Raw genomic sequence first — 18,003 nt, 5'->3', positions numbered from 1 at the left:
GAGGAATCTAAATGAAAAAAAAAAAAAACCTCCACAGATTTCAATTATGCTGCCTGTAAAATGGAAACATAAGTATACAAAATCATAACTGTGACTTTCTTCACTAAGAAAACTGAGACTGCTACGTTCACAGAGGCCAACTGGTATTTCCTAACCCATGCACTTTGCTTTAATGTTGTAGAGAAAAGTGAAATAATATAGTACACGAAAAATATATAAACATTTGTTCCAGGAAAAGGGAAAAAAACCAACACACTCCAGTTCGATTTCCTCACCTTCTTTAATGCTCTCCTTATTCTAAGTTGCTCTAAAACACAAAATATGATTACTGAGGTCAAGTTACAACTGGTTAATTAGCAGGGGTTTGGAGGGAACGCATTAAACCTAAAGATGTTCAAACCAGTTTGCAGAAGTAAATCACAAAAGCTATTTTAGTAAATTAATATGATTATTCATTAAAAGTTCACACTAAAGTTCTCTAATCTCCACGTTAGGAACTATGTTAGCATCTCATCTAGACCAAAATAAACCACCAAAACCGAACAAAACCCCGCTGAAAGTATATTTTCATTCTCACTTGACAGTTAAGGAAAAGGAGGCTTGAGAGTTAAATCACTTGCCCAGGCTCACACAGCTAGCCCTCCAAATAAATGTGGGATTTACAACATAAAGCTATACCAAAAAAGCTTACAGAGATGCCAACTGCTTGAGCAAGAGGCAGCAAGAACATGAAAATCTAGGTTCTGGTTCATCTGACCTTGCACAAGAGACAAGCTTTGAGCATTACTGTTTTCCTAAACTAGAAGATATATTCAGTTTTGCCATGCAAAGTAATCGATGAAAAAAATCCTTTGAAAATCAACAATACAGCAACCTGTCACCTAGAATTTAAAAATTTTATTTTTCAAGTGAAGAAGAGACAAGAATAAATGTTGGACTCCTACACAAAGTGACAAGAGAATACTGCAAAGTTTTCACAAGTCTGGATCCTCAAATCCTTACGCATGCAGTTGCCTCTGAGCTAGAAAGAGCTTCAAAAGGAAACAATGCTACCACTCTTCAAGAGTCGACCTTCAGATCAGTCAATTAAGAATCTTGTGATCAGAAAGTCCTGGAATCTCAGTTTTCTCACTTGTAAAGTGAGAATAACCTATACCTCACAAGTGAGTAGCAAAGAAAAAATGAGAAAATGTAATATAAAGCAATGATCACTGTACTTGAAACACAATAAATGGTGGTAAGAATTCTACAAGGTGATAACCTCTGCCTGAATGCTCTCTGAACCCTCTCACCACCTACACTCACCCCAGTGGCAATCAGATGGTCTTTGTAATAAATAATGTTGGCCTAACTATATACCTGTATGTAAAGATGAACCCCATCTCACACCATATACAAAAATTAATTTGAAATGGAGCATAATAGACATAAATTTAAGAACTTCTGTTCATTTTTTTTTAAAGGCATTAAGAGTGGAAAGGCAAGCCGTAGGCTAAAGGAAGATATATGCAACGTGTATATCCAAAAGATGACTCCATCTGGAATACAGAATAAACTATAAATCAATCAGAAAAACAGAAATAACCCCAAACAAAAAGGAGAAACAGACTTGAACAGTGACCTCACAAAAGACAGTATATAAAAGCATGCCGGGCTTCCCTGGTGGCGCAGTGGTTGAGATACGCCTGCCGATGCAGGAGACACGGGTTCGTGCCCTGGTCTGGGAAGATCCCACATGCCGCAGAGCAACTAAGCCCGTGAGCCATGGCCGCTAGGCCTGCGCGTCCGGAGCCTGTGCTCCGCAACGGGAGAGGCCACAACAGTGAGAGGCCCGCATACCGAAAAAAAGAAAAAAAAAAAAAAAGCATGCCAACTCATTCAACATAGAAAAATGCAAATTAAAACCACAATCAGATACAACTACACAACCATCAAAGTGGTTAAAGTTAATAAGATAGACAATATTTGGTATGAGCAAAAACGTGGAGCGACTGGATCTCACATACATTGCTGCATTGCTGGGAGAAGTATACAATGGTACAAGCACTTTAAAACCTTTTTGGCAATTTTTAATAAAGTAAAAATTGATGCCTACCCTAAGACCCAGCAATTTCACTCCTGAGTATTTACTCAAGAGAAATGAAAACATATATTCATAAAAAGACTTATATAAGAATATTCATAGTAGCTTTCTCACAACAGCTACAAACTGGAAACAGTTCATGTGTCCATCAACAGTAGAATGGATAAATAAATTGTGGCACATCCATATAATGGAATACTACATAGTAGTAAAACAGTATGAACTACTATTATTCCATGCAACAAAGCAAACATAATGAAGACTAAGAGAAACCAGACACATACAATTCTTTTAAGAAATATGAGGTAGTGACTGGAAAAGATAAAGATTCTGTATCTTGATTCTGGTAGTATGTAGTTACACAGGTGTATGTATGTATAAAATTCATCAAGCTGTGTATTTAAGATATATGTACTTTATTATATGTAAGTTATCTCAATTTTTAAAACTTTAAGATTTTACACACAATAAGGCCAAGAGCAATAACCAACCTAATGTTTTCACGACTATTCCTTCATCTTTTGTTTTAATAAGAAAACTCTCTAGCAAAATATAATAAAAACTGAAATCTAAGAATATACATGGTAGTATCTGACGTAATATTTATGTTACTGAAAAGTCAACCCAGAATTTATAAATCTAAATTTAGCATGCTTCTAATATACCAAAGAAGAGAGGAGGAGGAAGAGGAGGAGAAGAGGAAGAAAGAGAAGAAAGAAGAAGAGGAAGGAGAAAAGAGGAAGAAGAAAAAAGAGGAAGGAGAAGGAGAAGATTACTCTATTTCTTTAAAAAGCAAGGCATCTGAACACTAGATACGATTTTTTTCCAATAGTTCCAACTTCTGTGGTCTTAGGTTTTATGTCTCCATTATCATAATACAAATAACCAAAAAAATTACAAAAACAAAGTATTTCCTATTTTTATGACAATATTAATACATTCTCTGTGGCAAATCACTTATCCTCATCCATAAAATGCAGAAAGTGAGATTACCTCTGAAGCCTTTTCTCAGTTCAAGGTTTCTGTAATTCTAATATTCAACTAATCAAAAAATTCTGAGTTCCCTAAATGCCTTCCAAAATAAAAGCCAAACTTTGGTCTGGCATTCGAAGTCCCACATCAACACTATGTTCCTGCTTACCTTTCTAATCTTTTTCTCACATTAGCCCTGTATAAAACCCATACACTTTCCTTTCTCCTTGTTTTTGTTCATATGATTTCCTCCATATAAAATATCCCTCTCCCAAAGTTCTTTATTAGCCTATTAAAATCTTTGTTATCTTTAAATGTATTCATCTACTCATATATTTATTGAGGATCTTTTCCATATAAGGCACAAAGTTAGACAATGGCTGAGTACAAAGAAACAAGACACGGTTCCAACTATAATGTGGACATGTAAAGAGTTAACCCTAATACAAGCTGGAATCAAATAACTGTCAGAGGCCAGTTTATATACTAGTAAAACAAAACAAAACAAAATCAGTTATAAGCCTTAGACCCAGCTGAAATCCTCCCTCCTTCAATTTTCTCTATTTTATTCCCAATCAGACAGTCTTCTCTGTTCTGGATCACCATAAGACTGTTTTTCATCAATCTTCCATAAAATCATTTATATGTACATCTCTTTTATTACCTCAATACATATGAAATCTGAGAAAAGACTTTTTTCTGTACATTTTTAATATCCATTAAATTTTCCTTAAACACTAAATACTATTCAAATAATGATTTTAATGCTTTTCAAAACTGAAGAGCTCCTGTATTTTATCTAATAATACTTATGGCCAAAGTGATAACAATAAAAAGATTAGAAGAAGTTTCACCTCATTGGAAATTCCTGTGGAGAATTTCATGGAAAGCTAGCCAAGAATTAGATTTCTTGAGAAACTGAATTTATTCTTTTAAGAATTTTATAGACTAATTTTTTATAAAGAAAAACATTCAATAAGTGACTAATTTTCCTTTATAAAAATTTTCCCTAAATACTCATATTAACCTGAAATACATAAATATGCTTTGATACTCTATCACATACTTGAAACAAACAAAAAAGAAAACTCAATTTACCCTGTGCCTAAATATTGGGTTAGCCAAAAAGTTCGTTCTGTTTTAAGTAAAAATAAAAGACATTTTTCATTTTCACCAAGAACTTTATTGAACAATGGATTCATTAACCAAACGAATTTTTGCCAACCCAATACAATTATTCCATGTCCACCTAACAGAATATTTATGAACATAAGTATCTGTCTTGTAGCTGACATAGTTTAAGCTATGCAACACTTCTATAATTGTAATGTCATAATTATATGCATGTTTTGGGCTTAATCTATTAACAATTATCTGTATTTGTTATACATAGTTAAGTTCTAGGAGCATGTGACTATTCAGTGGCATAACTGAACTCATGTAAGCACCATCATCTAGTATGAATTAGCTTTTACATACTACCATTAAAGAATAGCTACAGAAGTTTGAGTGAGCTAAATGCAAATTTAAAATACTCAATTTTAAAAACTCAAATTCATTGTCTTATGTAAGATAATTTTAAAAATCTATCTTATCAACTTTATTTTGAATAAACCCATACTGTACCTGGTTACTACCATGGCCAAAAGGAGTACTAGATAAATTAGTGGTTACACTGTGCAAAATAATTTCACCACTGAGAGATCCAGAAGCAATGTAGCAGTCATTCCAATTATATGTTACACAAGTTACTTCATCTTTATGATCCTGAATGAGAGAAATGAAAGTAAATACAGTGCCACACAACCTTCAAACAGCATATTTTCATGGTTTTTTGTAAATTTCATGTTTTGTAACTATTATGTATTTGTCAATCTAATATATGCTTTAACATTTTCCTCAAATAACCCCCAACAAAATTACTCAAATGAGTAGTAAACTATCTGATTAACACCAAGTCCTTTCAGGGAACAAAGATTTATTTTTCATAACCATAATAATGGTCAGGCACCCTGAAACAAGAGACAAAAAGGAAAGGTAATTTTCTAAATTGCATTATGTCTACCTTAAAGAATTCACTTCCACTGACAAGTAACATGTACTGCAAGTTGATTATTATGAGAGTCCCTGCCCTTGAGAATATTACTGTTCAACTGAGAAGACAGGACATTTAAGTGAACATGCAAATGGCAGAATGAATGCTCAACGAGTGGCAGAGGCGAAGTGTCAGAGGAAAGAGAGTTATCACTGTGAACTGAGTTGACAGAGGAAGTTTTATGAAAGACAGAAAGCTTGAGTTCAACATTAAAAAAAGTAATAAGAGGTAAGTTAGGAGAAGGAGAAAGAAAACTGACACTGCAAAATAGAAGAGAGCAAAAAACAAAAGCCCCAAAGCCAGAATGAGCAAAGGATGTTTGAGATTTGATGGCTGCTGCTTCCATCTGCTGAGTACCGACTAAGACTGGGAGTTTTATATATTATTATTAATCTTCAGAACAATCATGGGAGGCAAGGCCATTTTCCCCATTTGATAGATGAGTTAACTAAGGTTAAGAAACTGTGCAGGCTCACAGAACTGCCAGTGGTAGAGCCAGGATTCAATCCAGGTCATATTCCAAAGCTTAGTTTCCTCTCATTATACTCGACTGTCTCCCAAATCCAAAGGGGAATCCACTTTGAGGAAATAAAACTGTTCAGTTTTAAACAAACTGAGTTCACAAGGACTATGTTTTCCAAAATTAAATTAGAGATATCTAGCCTAGGAGCACAGTGATCAGCATAGTTTTTAACAGTTTGATGTCATACCTTAAGAAGATAAACAAACCAACCTTTGTAGCTTGTAATTAGATTAATATAATATCAAGAATAGTAGCTATAATATTCCACTTATTTTACAACTTTTTCAAATGATCCTTAAAGCATGTTGGGAAATGCATTTATATTTTACTGCTTTTTTAAATCAAACAAGTGCTATCCTGAGGAAAAGAATATCTAATAAGAAAGGAAAAAGAAGGAGTGGGCATATAGGCATCATTCCCATTTGAGAAATTATAACGTGGGGTCCAATACAATTTCTGTGACTTTGTAAAGAGGCAGGTGTGTCTTCCTGATTTCAACTGTGGAAAATAAGTCACTCAGCTGAGGGTGGAAAAATGAGTAGAATTTTGCCCATGTAAGGAGGGATGGGAATAAGTGATGCTCCTAAAACGTGTGACACTGTGTGATAAAACTGGCCACAGACTTCTAATCTCTTCTCAATTCTTTAAGATATTCTTTATTCATACTAGGTATATCCCCCTAAATAGCTTTAATTCAATTATTTCATAATTTAAAAGATTAAACAATGAATAATATCTGAGTGTGCCTCTCATCTTTGCCCTTACTAGGTGCTTGACATTGAACAAGTTCTTTAACATCTCTGAGTTGGAGTTTCTCCATCTGTACTTAGGAATAATACTACCTGCTCTGCAGAGTTGTAGAATAGACAGAATAAAATATGTTAAGCACAGTGGCTGGCATGTCAAAGAATTCAATAAAAGTTAAGTATTCTCATTATTGGCAACTTTTCAATTTTCCCGAAGACTCTTCAAAGTTTAGTTAATACTTAAAATAATGAACTTCCAAAAGTAATATTTTAAACAGCAATCATAAGATTATATTTCAACTTAGCAAAGAGAAAAACATTCTTCTATATACTATTTCTCTAGTAAGAATTAACTCAATGACATTAAGATATGTAATAAAATTATAATGATCTCTGGTATTTGCTTCAAAATACTCTGAAGGTCTGAGGATGAGAGAGTAGATGAGCACATAGATGAAACAATACTGGCCATGAGTTGATCATCACTGAAATCAGGTGATGGATACATGGATGATGAGTTAAAGGAATTTCTCTCTTTGTGTCTACATAGGTATGTGTGTGTATAGATAAAAATGTTTAAAATTTTGCATATTAAAACTTTTTAAAAGACATAAAAATTAAAAATAATTTTAAAAGTGCACTTCCAAATATTAAAAGGACAGAAGTCCAAAAATACAATGGCAACCAGGGGCTTTCATGATGATTATTTTCATTTTCTGAAACTGCAAAAAGCTAACTATTTAAAGAAACACTAACTGTAAGTAGTAAACTATTTTAGGAACATTTCATTACCAAGGTGAAAATACATACATACAAACTGTAGCAGAGAACTAAGAAGCCATATCCCCAAATACTGTCATCCCCAAACCACTCTCATTATTTCAAAGTGCCTTAAAAAGATCTCTAATGACAAACCATTTTTTTAAATGAATAAGTGGTTCACTCACACAAGAGCAGACCAAAGTGAAAAAATAAGGAAAAAGTTTTAACCCCAGCAATATAGCAATATAGTAACATACGTGGAGGGAAAAATAAACCAAAAAAATTAAGTTTTTGGCTACAAAGCATCTTTATTTTCCCTAACAAATCTCACTTCAATTCTGAAGCAGCTTATTTTTATCATAAAAGCTCAAAATTAAAAGTTTGGTAACTATTCCTAATAAACACATTGTGGGATACCCATTTCTGTAAGGATTAAAAAAAAAAAAAGTTGCTTACCTTAAGAGATCGATGAACTCTTTTTGATTTTAAATCCCAAATATTAACAATGTTATTTAGGCCTCCGCTTACCAAATACATTGATGTTGAATTTAAACTGACACATGTCTGCTTTTGCTATTAAAGAAATAAAAAGTCACATTAACCAAACAGAGCCCAGAGCTGACTTTCAAGTCTCACCCAACACTTAGTAAGCACATGAAAAATATTTGTTGAGTTAAATGCTATAAACATGCCAATTCTTGTACTAAAGATTCACCTCTCATTATCTGTCACATGGATTCAATAGTCTGCAAAGTGTTCAAAAAGGCTTTAAGGAAATCAACCAGATTCATGTTCTAGTCCACAGAAAGGTGGTGACAGAGGAAGCTTAGGGAATACCAGCAAGTCTTGGGCCCCCATCAGGGCTTACTTGCCCGCAATATTTCCCTTTAATAAAACCTGCTCTTAGTCTCCCATAGAATATCTCACATTAAAATCAACCCACAGCTCAGAAAATTCTTAAGGTAGAGGGAACTATAAAGAATGCCTAGTTTAAAACCCTCATAGAGCCCCTGCACTGCCACAGTGGCTGGCATGTCATTATAGCTACTATTCTTGATATTACATTAATCTAATTACAAGGTACAAAGGTTGGTTTGTTTATCTTATTAAGGTATGACATCAAACTGTTAAAAACTGTTAATTCTTTGACATGGCAGTGCAGGGGCAAAGTTTTATAAAGAGGATAAGATACTAGTCCAGTGTCACAGCAAATCTCCCCCTAATGGCCCAAGTCTCAAACATCATGTCATCAGAACCTACCTCTACACTCTCCCCACCACTGTAAAGGTCCCATTCATCCAGTTCCTCAAGGTAAAAGTCCAGAATTAACTTTGATTCCTTGTTCTCCCTCTGCCCAATCTATCAGTAAGTTCTCTAAACTCCAAACCTAAAATCTATCCCACATGGGCCCCCCTTTATCTACTGTCATTGCTAGCACCCTTATCCAAACCTTGACAAAATACAACAGCAGCCTCCTAACTTGTTGTCCTGCTTCCACTCATGCTTCCTTACATCCCATGCTCCATAAGTAGAGTGACCTTTAAGAAATGTAATCAGATCATGTGTCTCTCATTTAAAAATCTTCAATGGTTTCCAATCACACCTAGAATAAATTCCGAACTCATCATTAACCTGGCTTTCAAAGCCCTATTCATCTGGCCCCTTCTTACCTGGTCTCTCGCCATTTTCCTCCTTATCCACTAATTCTCTAGCCACACTGACCATCTTCCATTCCGTAAACACTATATTTGCCTCAAGGCTTCTACACAGCCAGTCTTGCCTGGAAAGTTAATTTCCCTGAATCTTGGCTTGAATGGCTGCTTCTGGTCAACAGATATCAACTTAAATGCCACAACTTCAGGAGACCTCCCTTGGCCACTTAACATAACTGGCTATCTCAATATCTTATTTTAGCTCTCTGCATAACAACTTATCACTATACTCAGTAGTCTGTTTACTAGTTTATTGTCTCTCACCAGAATGTCCGTTTCCTTAGAGCGAAGACCACATCCCTGTTCAATAAATATAGAACAAACGGCTAAAGTACAGAGGTAACCAAGTTTTTCTCACAATGAGTATCTATGAGTGTCATCTATCTGGTAGTACCATCAGTAACTATGCTACAAAGAGCACAGTATTGCATATTTTTCTCTATTTAATTTTCAGATACACTGCGTAGTTACATTAATTATTCTCACCTGAGGTTGAATACCATGAGGGGAAAAAAGAGAAATGAATTCCAGAGGGGACATTTTGTGACTTAGTTAAAGCTTAAAAAGCAAACTATGTAGGTTTAGGCAAGTCATCTCACCTTTCTGAGCCTGCATTTCTACATCTGAGAAATGAGAGATGAGGACTAGATCTACTGTTCTTGAGAGTCCATGCATCTCAAAAACATCCTCTGCTCAAGAGAGCACCCTTAAAACGGTGCACATAACCCCCTCTCCCTCCCCCAAGGCTTCTTCCAGCTCTGAAATTTTGACTGAGTCAAAATTATTAACACATACAAAAATATCAAGAGCACATTACATCAATGTTTCAGTATGGTCGCTATAATTCTCTTGCAGGTCATTCTAGGAATTGACTTTAGTCTAAACAGACTAGTAAAAGTTAGAATCTGGTTATCATTGCAGATCAGGACAGTTTGCTAAGAGCTATCAAAATAACCTTTTTGAAAAGACAGACAAGAAGAGCATCCATCAAAGATCAATATATTAGGATTCTAATCATCAAAAACCACTCAAATTATTCTTAAGGGCTCAGAACAAAACCTGTATTTATAGCTGCTTACCACGATAGAAGATCTTTTTATGTTAATAGATTATTAACGTAGCTAATGAACTTAAATAATTAATGGAAATTGAGTGGTTATTACAGAAATCCTGTACCCTAAGACACAAGCAATGGGTGGAATTTTAAAATCTGAAAATAACATCAGGTCAAATTTCTAGGCTATATAGTAGCCTATCATATCCATTATAATACTGTTAAGACCAAAATGTCTACTTTAAAGAGGTAAAATACAAAATCAAAGAAAATAAATATGAAACTTAATAAAGTTCCACCTTAAAAATAATGTTAAAGTAAGTAGGATAGAACCTAATTTTCCCAATGAGCAAAGGTCTAATATCTCAAATGGTACATAAGTAATAGGACTTGGATCCCATGAAGCAAAGGTTACCAACACACTAATGTTATAAGAAAATTACCAATAAAGACTAAAAGACCAATGGTTTTAAAATATTTTTTGTAAGTAAACTAAAGCAGATTTAAATTATAACTACAATGATCGCACTTTCATCAACCTGAATTCTGATATGACTTAACTGTGGGAAACAGAACTACAGCAACTAATGTAAAATATTCACAAAATCCTTAAAGTGGTGTCACACTTGTAAATATCATATAATTTTTACATTTTACACATTAACAACAAAAAAAGGTCCCAAACTGGTTCTAAGGCAATGCATAAAAGTAATGTGTGTGTGCACACATGTGTGTAGATAGATAGATAAATAGTGGTAGAGGTGTAAATCGAAATTGTTTTGATGTTGATATTTAATTCAGCAAATGTTTGCTGCCCACCTTTGACATGATCTGAAGATCCAAAGATGACTAAGATGTTCTGCCTGCTCTTGAAGAGTACAGTTTGCCTTTATTGCCCAGCGACAGTCTCTGCCTCAATTTCACTTACTGAGGTTGATAGGCAAACGGCATTCCTACCCTTAGCAGACATTCTCTCTGCCCCAGTCTCTTAATATCCGTGGGCTGGAACTGATGCTGAGATCAATCCAACAGATACCTTTGGGAAAGGACTGATAGAAATCCTAAGTCCTTTTTACGTTAGATGAGCTTATATTCCAATGTTCTGCTGTGTTCTACTCCACTGTAGCTGGAGTAGAACAATTATTAATTGGGCTGCCTTATCTACTCCAGTGTGTAAAATTATGACAATTCATAATGGTTTAGAGTCTGCTATGAAAACTATGAAATTTAAAAAAAGAACAAGCTACCAACTAACTACTTATTCCTTTTTATTTAGATCTTATTTAAAATGGAAATAGCTTTCAAGAAGTGTGTGATTGGAAATAAGAAAGCCAGCATTATCCTGAATCAGAGGGATTAACCTGTAAAACTAAAGGGTAAGAACATATAGTGAGAGCTTCATTTAAGTGCTCTGGGACCAAGGCATCCTATTGCAGGAGAGCCTGGGGAGACTCAGGCAGTACCATGTGGACAGAAGCTAAAGCAGAAGGCTACCATGCGATAAGGCTCTTTAGCTGATAGTCCTGAGTCCAATGTCAGTAAAGGAAGGGCTACATCATTAGGACTCTTTTGCTCAAATCAACTCAGTGACCTTGGTGGAACATCATCCTAAAAAACCACAGCAATACCAGAGAACCTCCCACAGAGGGGAAATGGAGAAAGTAACTGCCTAGTTGACGAAATCTAAGTCCTTGATTGCTCCCCTAGTACCCAATATTATTTTACCTAAAGATGTTTCAGTAAGCACACTTATTTCATCTTTAAGTGTTACTGTATTATTTTAAGCTCAGGTTAAGAATAATGCTTTTAAACACCTTTATATTTAGTTGTCAGCACCATAATAAATAAGCAATTACCACCCAAGCAAAACTAAGATTTTTTAAAGTTAAAAAAAAAACAAAAAACACTTACCCCTTCACCAAGCTCTAAAAGTGGAACAGGTTTACATTTGCAACTTGAAACAACTATTTTGTCACCACTGGAAGATGCTGTCACTAGAAAGTTATCTAAATGAAGAGTTACGGAGAATCGAACAATCCATGAGCAGCTCTAGCACTCGACTATCATTATAAAAATTGAGATGATAAAAGCAAGCACACTAAGCAACAAATATAGCTGATACATTAGCTTTCAAAACTGGCTCAGATTACTAATTACTAAGACTAATTCTCTTTTCTACTACTGCAAGGAAGAACTATCCTTTCCGATTTTGCTATCACTTGAAAGCTATTTAACCCATATGAAATACTACTCCATTTTCAAAGTGTAGGCCAGAAGGTCTAATTTTATCCTTCAAGAATGAGAGCATGATAAAAGAAACATCAGGCAAATATCAATCAGCTTTTTCATCTATAAATACTGTTTAAGATAGCTATTTAGTAACGCAGTGCTTGATACCAATTTAAGCTAGGAAGCAAATATCCACATTAGTCTCCTATTTTTCCACTAAAAAATAAAGCCTGATATTTTCTCAGGATGGAATTTTTGTGATAGAGTGTTTTAATCTTAAATGTGTTAAGAATATTACAGTATATGTAGCAAATATAAATAAGTGTGGTTACACAGCAACTATGTTATGAGAGTTTTGACTTTATTTCAATTCAATTAAATTCAAATTATTTAAAATATAATTTAAATTATTAAATTAATAATTATTTAAAATTTAATTTAATAATTTAAAATTATATTTTCCTTATTTTACATAAATTATAAGTGGAATAATCAGTAAACACAAAACAATGTAAGTATTTTAAAACCAAAATGACTAAATACAATAATATAACCAAGACCAAGAATCTGATTTTGAGTCAAAACAAATTAAAATATCAGAAGTTTAAACCTATACTTTTAACAAGAAAAGTCTTAACTGCATTACTTTTGGATGATTTACATAACATTCAGATATTTTGTGAACAGACCATGGACTGTAATTTTATTATGATATATGATTCAAACAAAATCACTTTCACCTACCTAGATATTACAGCACTGAGAAAAATAAATCATTTCCCTTTCCTTGGCTTCTTCCTATGTTTATTGTTACTCTTCTCCTTAGAATGTATTAAAGAAAGGACTGAAAGAAAATAATACAAGAGGGTACTCTAGTTACTCCTTTTATTTCTCATGTAGTTTTAGAAATCATGAGAAAGTGAGGAATATTACCTAGAGAACCAAAAAAAAGAAAACTAATCTCCCTTGCACCTCACCATTAACGCTGTCCTTGGGATCCATGCTAAGTGGTCCCTAAATCTCTGAGTCTGGGAATTCCTTGGTCTTCAGTAACTAACCTCTGGAAGGCATCAAAGCCTCAATAGGTATAAAACTATACAAAGGTTTTCAGTGCACATGTACTTGTACAACAAAACTATACAGAAATAAGACCAGTTTCCAAAAGTCATAGGACACCATCACATAGTTACATCAGTTTTGTTGATAGACCATTAAGTGGTTTATCAGTAAACGTATCAACTCCTAATAAAACTCCTTGGGGAAAAAAAAATAATAAATCTCATTAAGAACTGCTACTTTTATGCAGTGAGTAACAAGGAAAATTAAGCTCTAAACATAATAAAAATCTAATAATAGAAGCAACCTCACATATTTGTGACTCTTTTTAAAACATCTTACCCCACTATACATCTGGAGAGTCCTTCAAAAATGCAGTCCCTTCCCCATGAGTTTGATTAATAGAGCACCAAAGTTATTTATTTTGCTACTTTAATACAAAATCAAGGAATGATGAAGAGGTAAATTTAATTCAATAAGAAAATTCATCATTTTTGTTATATATTTGCAAAAATAATTAGATTGAGCATGAAAACTTCTAATGTTTTTGTTCATGAATCATTCATATTTTAAAGCTTTGATATTTTTACTTTCATCAGGAAGCAGAATATTACTGCTTTGATACTGATAAGATCAGACACATGTTAAAGCTTAATCTGTTGTTTAAGAAATAGTGTATGCGTATAAGTTCCACAGACCAATGATTATTTCTAGCATACCAAGTATACAGAACATTTTCAACAAAAGGTGGTAAGAATACTTTGTTTACAGCAATGGTTCTCAACCGAGGGTGATTCTGGCTCCCAGGTGACATCTAGCAATTCTGGAGATGATTTTTTGCTGTCACCACTGGGGCTACTGGCATCTGGTTAGTAGAGACCAGGAAGGCTTCTAAACATCCTACAATGCACAGGGCAGCCTCCATAACAAAGCATTATCTTGCCCAAAATGTCAATAGTGAGATACTGAGAAATGCCTATTTATGAGTTCATTTTATCCACATTTAGGAACTTACTAAGACAGGGAGGATGTCAATCAGAAACATAAAAACCTTAGGAAAGTTCAATCTGGATAATTTTCCTGCCTTTTGGGAAACAAGACTATTTTCATCACAGATAGAAAGGAAGAGAAATACAGAGAATACATCAGTAAGATGGGAATGTTTGACAATTTTTATCTCTTCCCTCAACCTTTGCTTCTGCCTTCAAGTTCTGTCTTTAATTTCCCAACCAGATCCACAAATATCCAAACACAGATGCAAAACATCATTCCAGAACCTTTCAGAACTTTTCCCACCATCACCTACCTTATTCCATTTGATTCAATGACAACTGTTAATAACAAAACTAATTCTATGATCTGCATCTAGTAGCTAACATATTTTTAACAGCAGTGTTTTTCAATGTAGTGAATTGCAAATAAGTTTTTAATGAAATCAACAGAGAATATCAGTGTACATATGATATACTGTTTACTAAATTCCTATTTCACTTTATATTTCACAGCTATGCCCAATATATTTCTCATTATGGACCACATGCAAAAGTTTCACTGACACTGGCTGTTTAACCTTACAAAAAGTGGTTGTTTAAAAAAGAAAAGGATACTATTGCTGCTCCAACACACTGAGCTGATTCCATGTGGTGATGTGTGTGGGTTGAACTTATCCACTAATGTCATAGATGAAGCATCCCATATTTTAACATCATCTCCCGATGAAGCAAATCTGAGGTTTTCCTGCATGACTGCACCTGCAAACAGTTTAAAACAACATATTTTAAAAACAATTAAGGATAGGTTTTTAAAAGAGAGTTAAAATGAGACATCTTATCTAAAATAAGTGGCTCTACTCGTTCACTTCTGTCCCAGAGATTGTGCTCACCACAAAGTTTTTGGAGTGATCTCTCTAAAACATAAACCAGATCACATTCTCTTAGCTGACCTTTCCAATGACTCTCCAGAACAATTACAATGAAATCCAACCTCCTTAGCATGCCTTACACAAACTGGCCTGCTGTAACATTCCTACCTCTCTTTCCCAGGGCCACCAAACTCACTGGCCTTCTTTCTCACCTCTGAGTCTTTCTGTTTGCAGCCCCATCTGCCTGGAACGGTCTTTCCCGACTTCCCAAGGTCATCTCCTTCACATCATTCCAGTCTCAGCTCACGTTTCTTCCTCAGAAAGGCCTTCCCTGACCACCATGGCTAAAGCTGCTCCATACCAGTTGTCCTATATCCCATTACCCTGTTTCATTTTTTACGGCCCTTCCTGCTATCTGCAGTCTTATTCTCATGTCTGACTCCCCTTGACTTGACTTGAATAAAATAAAGATCCTTAGGACTGGGATTTCATCTTATTTACTACCAGCCTTGAAACATTCCTCGCACATAGCTGGTACTCAACAAACAACTGTTGGATAGGTAACTTCCTTACCTTTTAAAAAATTTATAATAAACTGTAACACTCCTGCAGGTCAGAATCCAGCCATGGCAGGTTTTCCAAGTAAGTCTAAAATTAGCAAATACAGCCTAAGAAGATGTCACTAAGTCCCTATACCAACACAAGGTCTACAATGCATTCCCTTGTATTATCTGTTCACAGTATACAGTTCAAACACAGAATTCTGACAAAGTGATTTCATAAACCAAGGCAGTCTAGAAGACAAAAGGCAAGTAGTAATGCATGATGGGTAAGAAAAAAAAATGCTGAGAAATACCTGGGAGAAAGGAGAAGGGAAGGGACGGGGGCCTAGAAATACACCCTTCACACCTTCCTGGTGTGAACAGTGCAAGAGTGCAGCAGCGCGTAAGTGACATTACAGACCGGTTCCCAAGTCATCAACAAAACATCACACTTATGAGGAGCAGGCTCTATTTCAGAGGACAACCTAAAGGCATAACAAGTTACAGGGCCCTTTCATTCTCCAGAGACAAAATTTTCAATATGTTTATAAAGAGGCTAAAACTTTTGTTAACTAGAAAAGCCATCTATGTGATTCACTATGCTTCATTCACCAGATAAATACAGTTCTACTAAGAGCTGTTAGTCATCTGCTGAAATGTAGACAGTGTTTGGATTTGGTGCCTTAACAGGTGGTAACGTGCCCTTTCGGATCCCTACTCAACAACAATGAAGTGCTGGAAAGGCATCTGTAAACCCAGTAAAAACCACTGAAAGATATCTTTACTATAATCTTAGACCATTCCTGTTGAGCGGCGTGATGTAGCGGAAAGATCCCTTTAGACCTGGCTCAGATGATCTGCCCCAGAGTTAGGTGACAGTCACTTTGGCCAAGTCATTCAACGTCGGTCTCCTCCTCTCAAAGTGGAGCGGGGAAGGGCCCACCAACCTCAGTCTTCTGAGAACTGAGCACATTTTAAGGGCGCGGCATCATATCAGCCTCTGGAAGAGGCTCCCATCAAAACAACTGTCAGGACACAAGGTGGTAGCACCGTCCGCCCCGGATTCGCGGAGCGCGGCTACAAAAAACAATTCCACTACGACTTAGCTTAAACAAAAGTTCTACAAATTTCAGTAAAAACCCAAAATGCATTTTACTTGCAGGAGTCTTGCTCAACTGGGGTTACCTCGTAAAATGCATTTGAGCGCCTGCTGAACGAGTTGGATTTGAGAGGTTTACAAAAAGGGAACGGGACTGTGGACAAGCGGCAAACTTTCCGGAGGCAACGCAGCCCCCAGAGCCGCCACCGACCTACCCCAGTTGACCGGGGCCACCTCTCAGGCCCGACCAGAGCCCGTCGCAGGGGGAGGTGCGCGACCCCGGCCCGCGGCTCCCTGGCACTTCCGCGCCAAACGCGCCGCCGCACCCCTGCCCGGCAACCGGCCGGAGCGCCAGGCCGGCTGGGGCCCTGGGACCCCAGGGTCCTCCGACCCGCCCCCTGAGGTGACCTGAGAGCGGGTACCAGTAGAGGGCAAGTACTCGGCAGGCGTCGGCCCCTACCCCGGGCCCTCCGGAACCTCACCTCTCAGCCGCCGTAAACCGGGGGCCACGGCGCGGCCCTCTCCGGCGCTGAGCTTCCGGCTCCCGCCTGGACTGTTAAACTTCGGCGGCCGGAAGTCCCGCCCCCGAATGGCGTCACCGGGAGAGGCGCTACCCCAAGCTATGGCTCGGGTTGGTGGCCAGGGGCAGGGACAGGGTCAGGGGCGGTGCTGGGCCTGGGTGGGGGTCCTGGTCCTAGCGCCTGGGAGGGATCTGCGGGCCTGGGCGGCTCCCTCCACGCCCAACCGATGGTGCTAGGGCCAGAGGCTGCTGCCCTTTTGTCATACATTTGTTCGTTGGCTACCTACTGTGTGCCAGGCACTCTGCTAGACTCTGGGTGCACAGTGCTTGCTGAGTTTTTTGTTTGTTTGTTTGTTTTGTTTTTGTGGTACGCGGGCCTCTCACTGTTGTGGCCTCTCCCGTTGCGGAGCACAGGCTCCGGAGGCGCAGGCTCAGCGGCTATGGCTCACAGGCCCAGCCGATCCGCGGCATATGGGATCTTCCCGGACCGGGGAACGAACCCGTGTCCCCTGCATCGGCAGGCGGATTCTCAACCACTGCGCCACCAGGGAAGCCCAGCTTGCTGAGTTTAGTCTGAGAGTTGCCTCAGAGGAAAGGTACAAAATGTATGAAAGGGAAATGAACATGGATGTGGGTTTGGGAATGTCTTCCCTGAAGAGGAAACCATGGACAGCCGATAATACCCAATGCAATTTTCAAACCAGGAGACATGCTGAGAAAAGCTAAGAAATAACAGAAAGCCTAAGTGT

At 36.9% G+C, this 18,003-nt stretch overlaps 1 protein-coding gene across 2 annotated transcripts in view; it reads right to left on the bottom strand.

Annotated features, from left to right (window-relative positions):
- NEDD1 (NEDD1 gamma-tubulin ring complex targeting factor) overlaps positions 1-17,306 on the bottom strand; it is a 45,499-nt gene extending 28,193 nt beyond the window's left edge. The window contains exons 1-5 of one of the 2 annotated variants that reach the window (XM_059082494.2): positions 17,217-17,306; positions 14,840-14,983; positions 11,859-11,953; positions 7,638-7,754; positions 4,682-4,822 (exon numbers count right to left, since the gene is read on the bottom strand). In XM_059082494.2, the coding sequence (XP_058938477.1) occupies positions 4,682-4,822; positions 7,638-7,754; positions 11,859-11,953; positions 14,840-14,975 (489 nt within the window). In that variant the 5' untranslated portion in view covers positions 14,976-14,983; positions 17,217-17,306. The remainder of the gene's footprint in view (positions 1-4,681; positions 4,823-7,637; positions 7,755-11,858; positions 11,954-14,839; positions 14,984-17,216) is intronic. The other variant, XM_067009924.1, reaches the window with a different exon arrangement.
- Positions 17,307-18,003: the final 697 nt, after the last annotated feature.

The sequence above is a fragment of the Kogia breviceps genome, chromosome 12, assembly GCF_026419965.1.
Source record: "Kogia breviceps isolate mKogBre1 chromosome 12, mKogBre1 haplotype 1, whole genome shotgun sequence".
Taxonomy (NCBI): domain Eukaryota; kingdom Metazoa; phylum Chordata; class Mammalia; order Artiodactyla; family Physeteridae; genus Kogia; species Kogia breviceps.
This window is presented reverse-complemented; position numbering and strand designations above follow the sequence as displayed.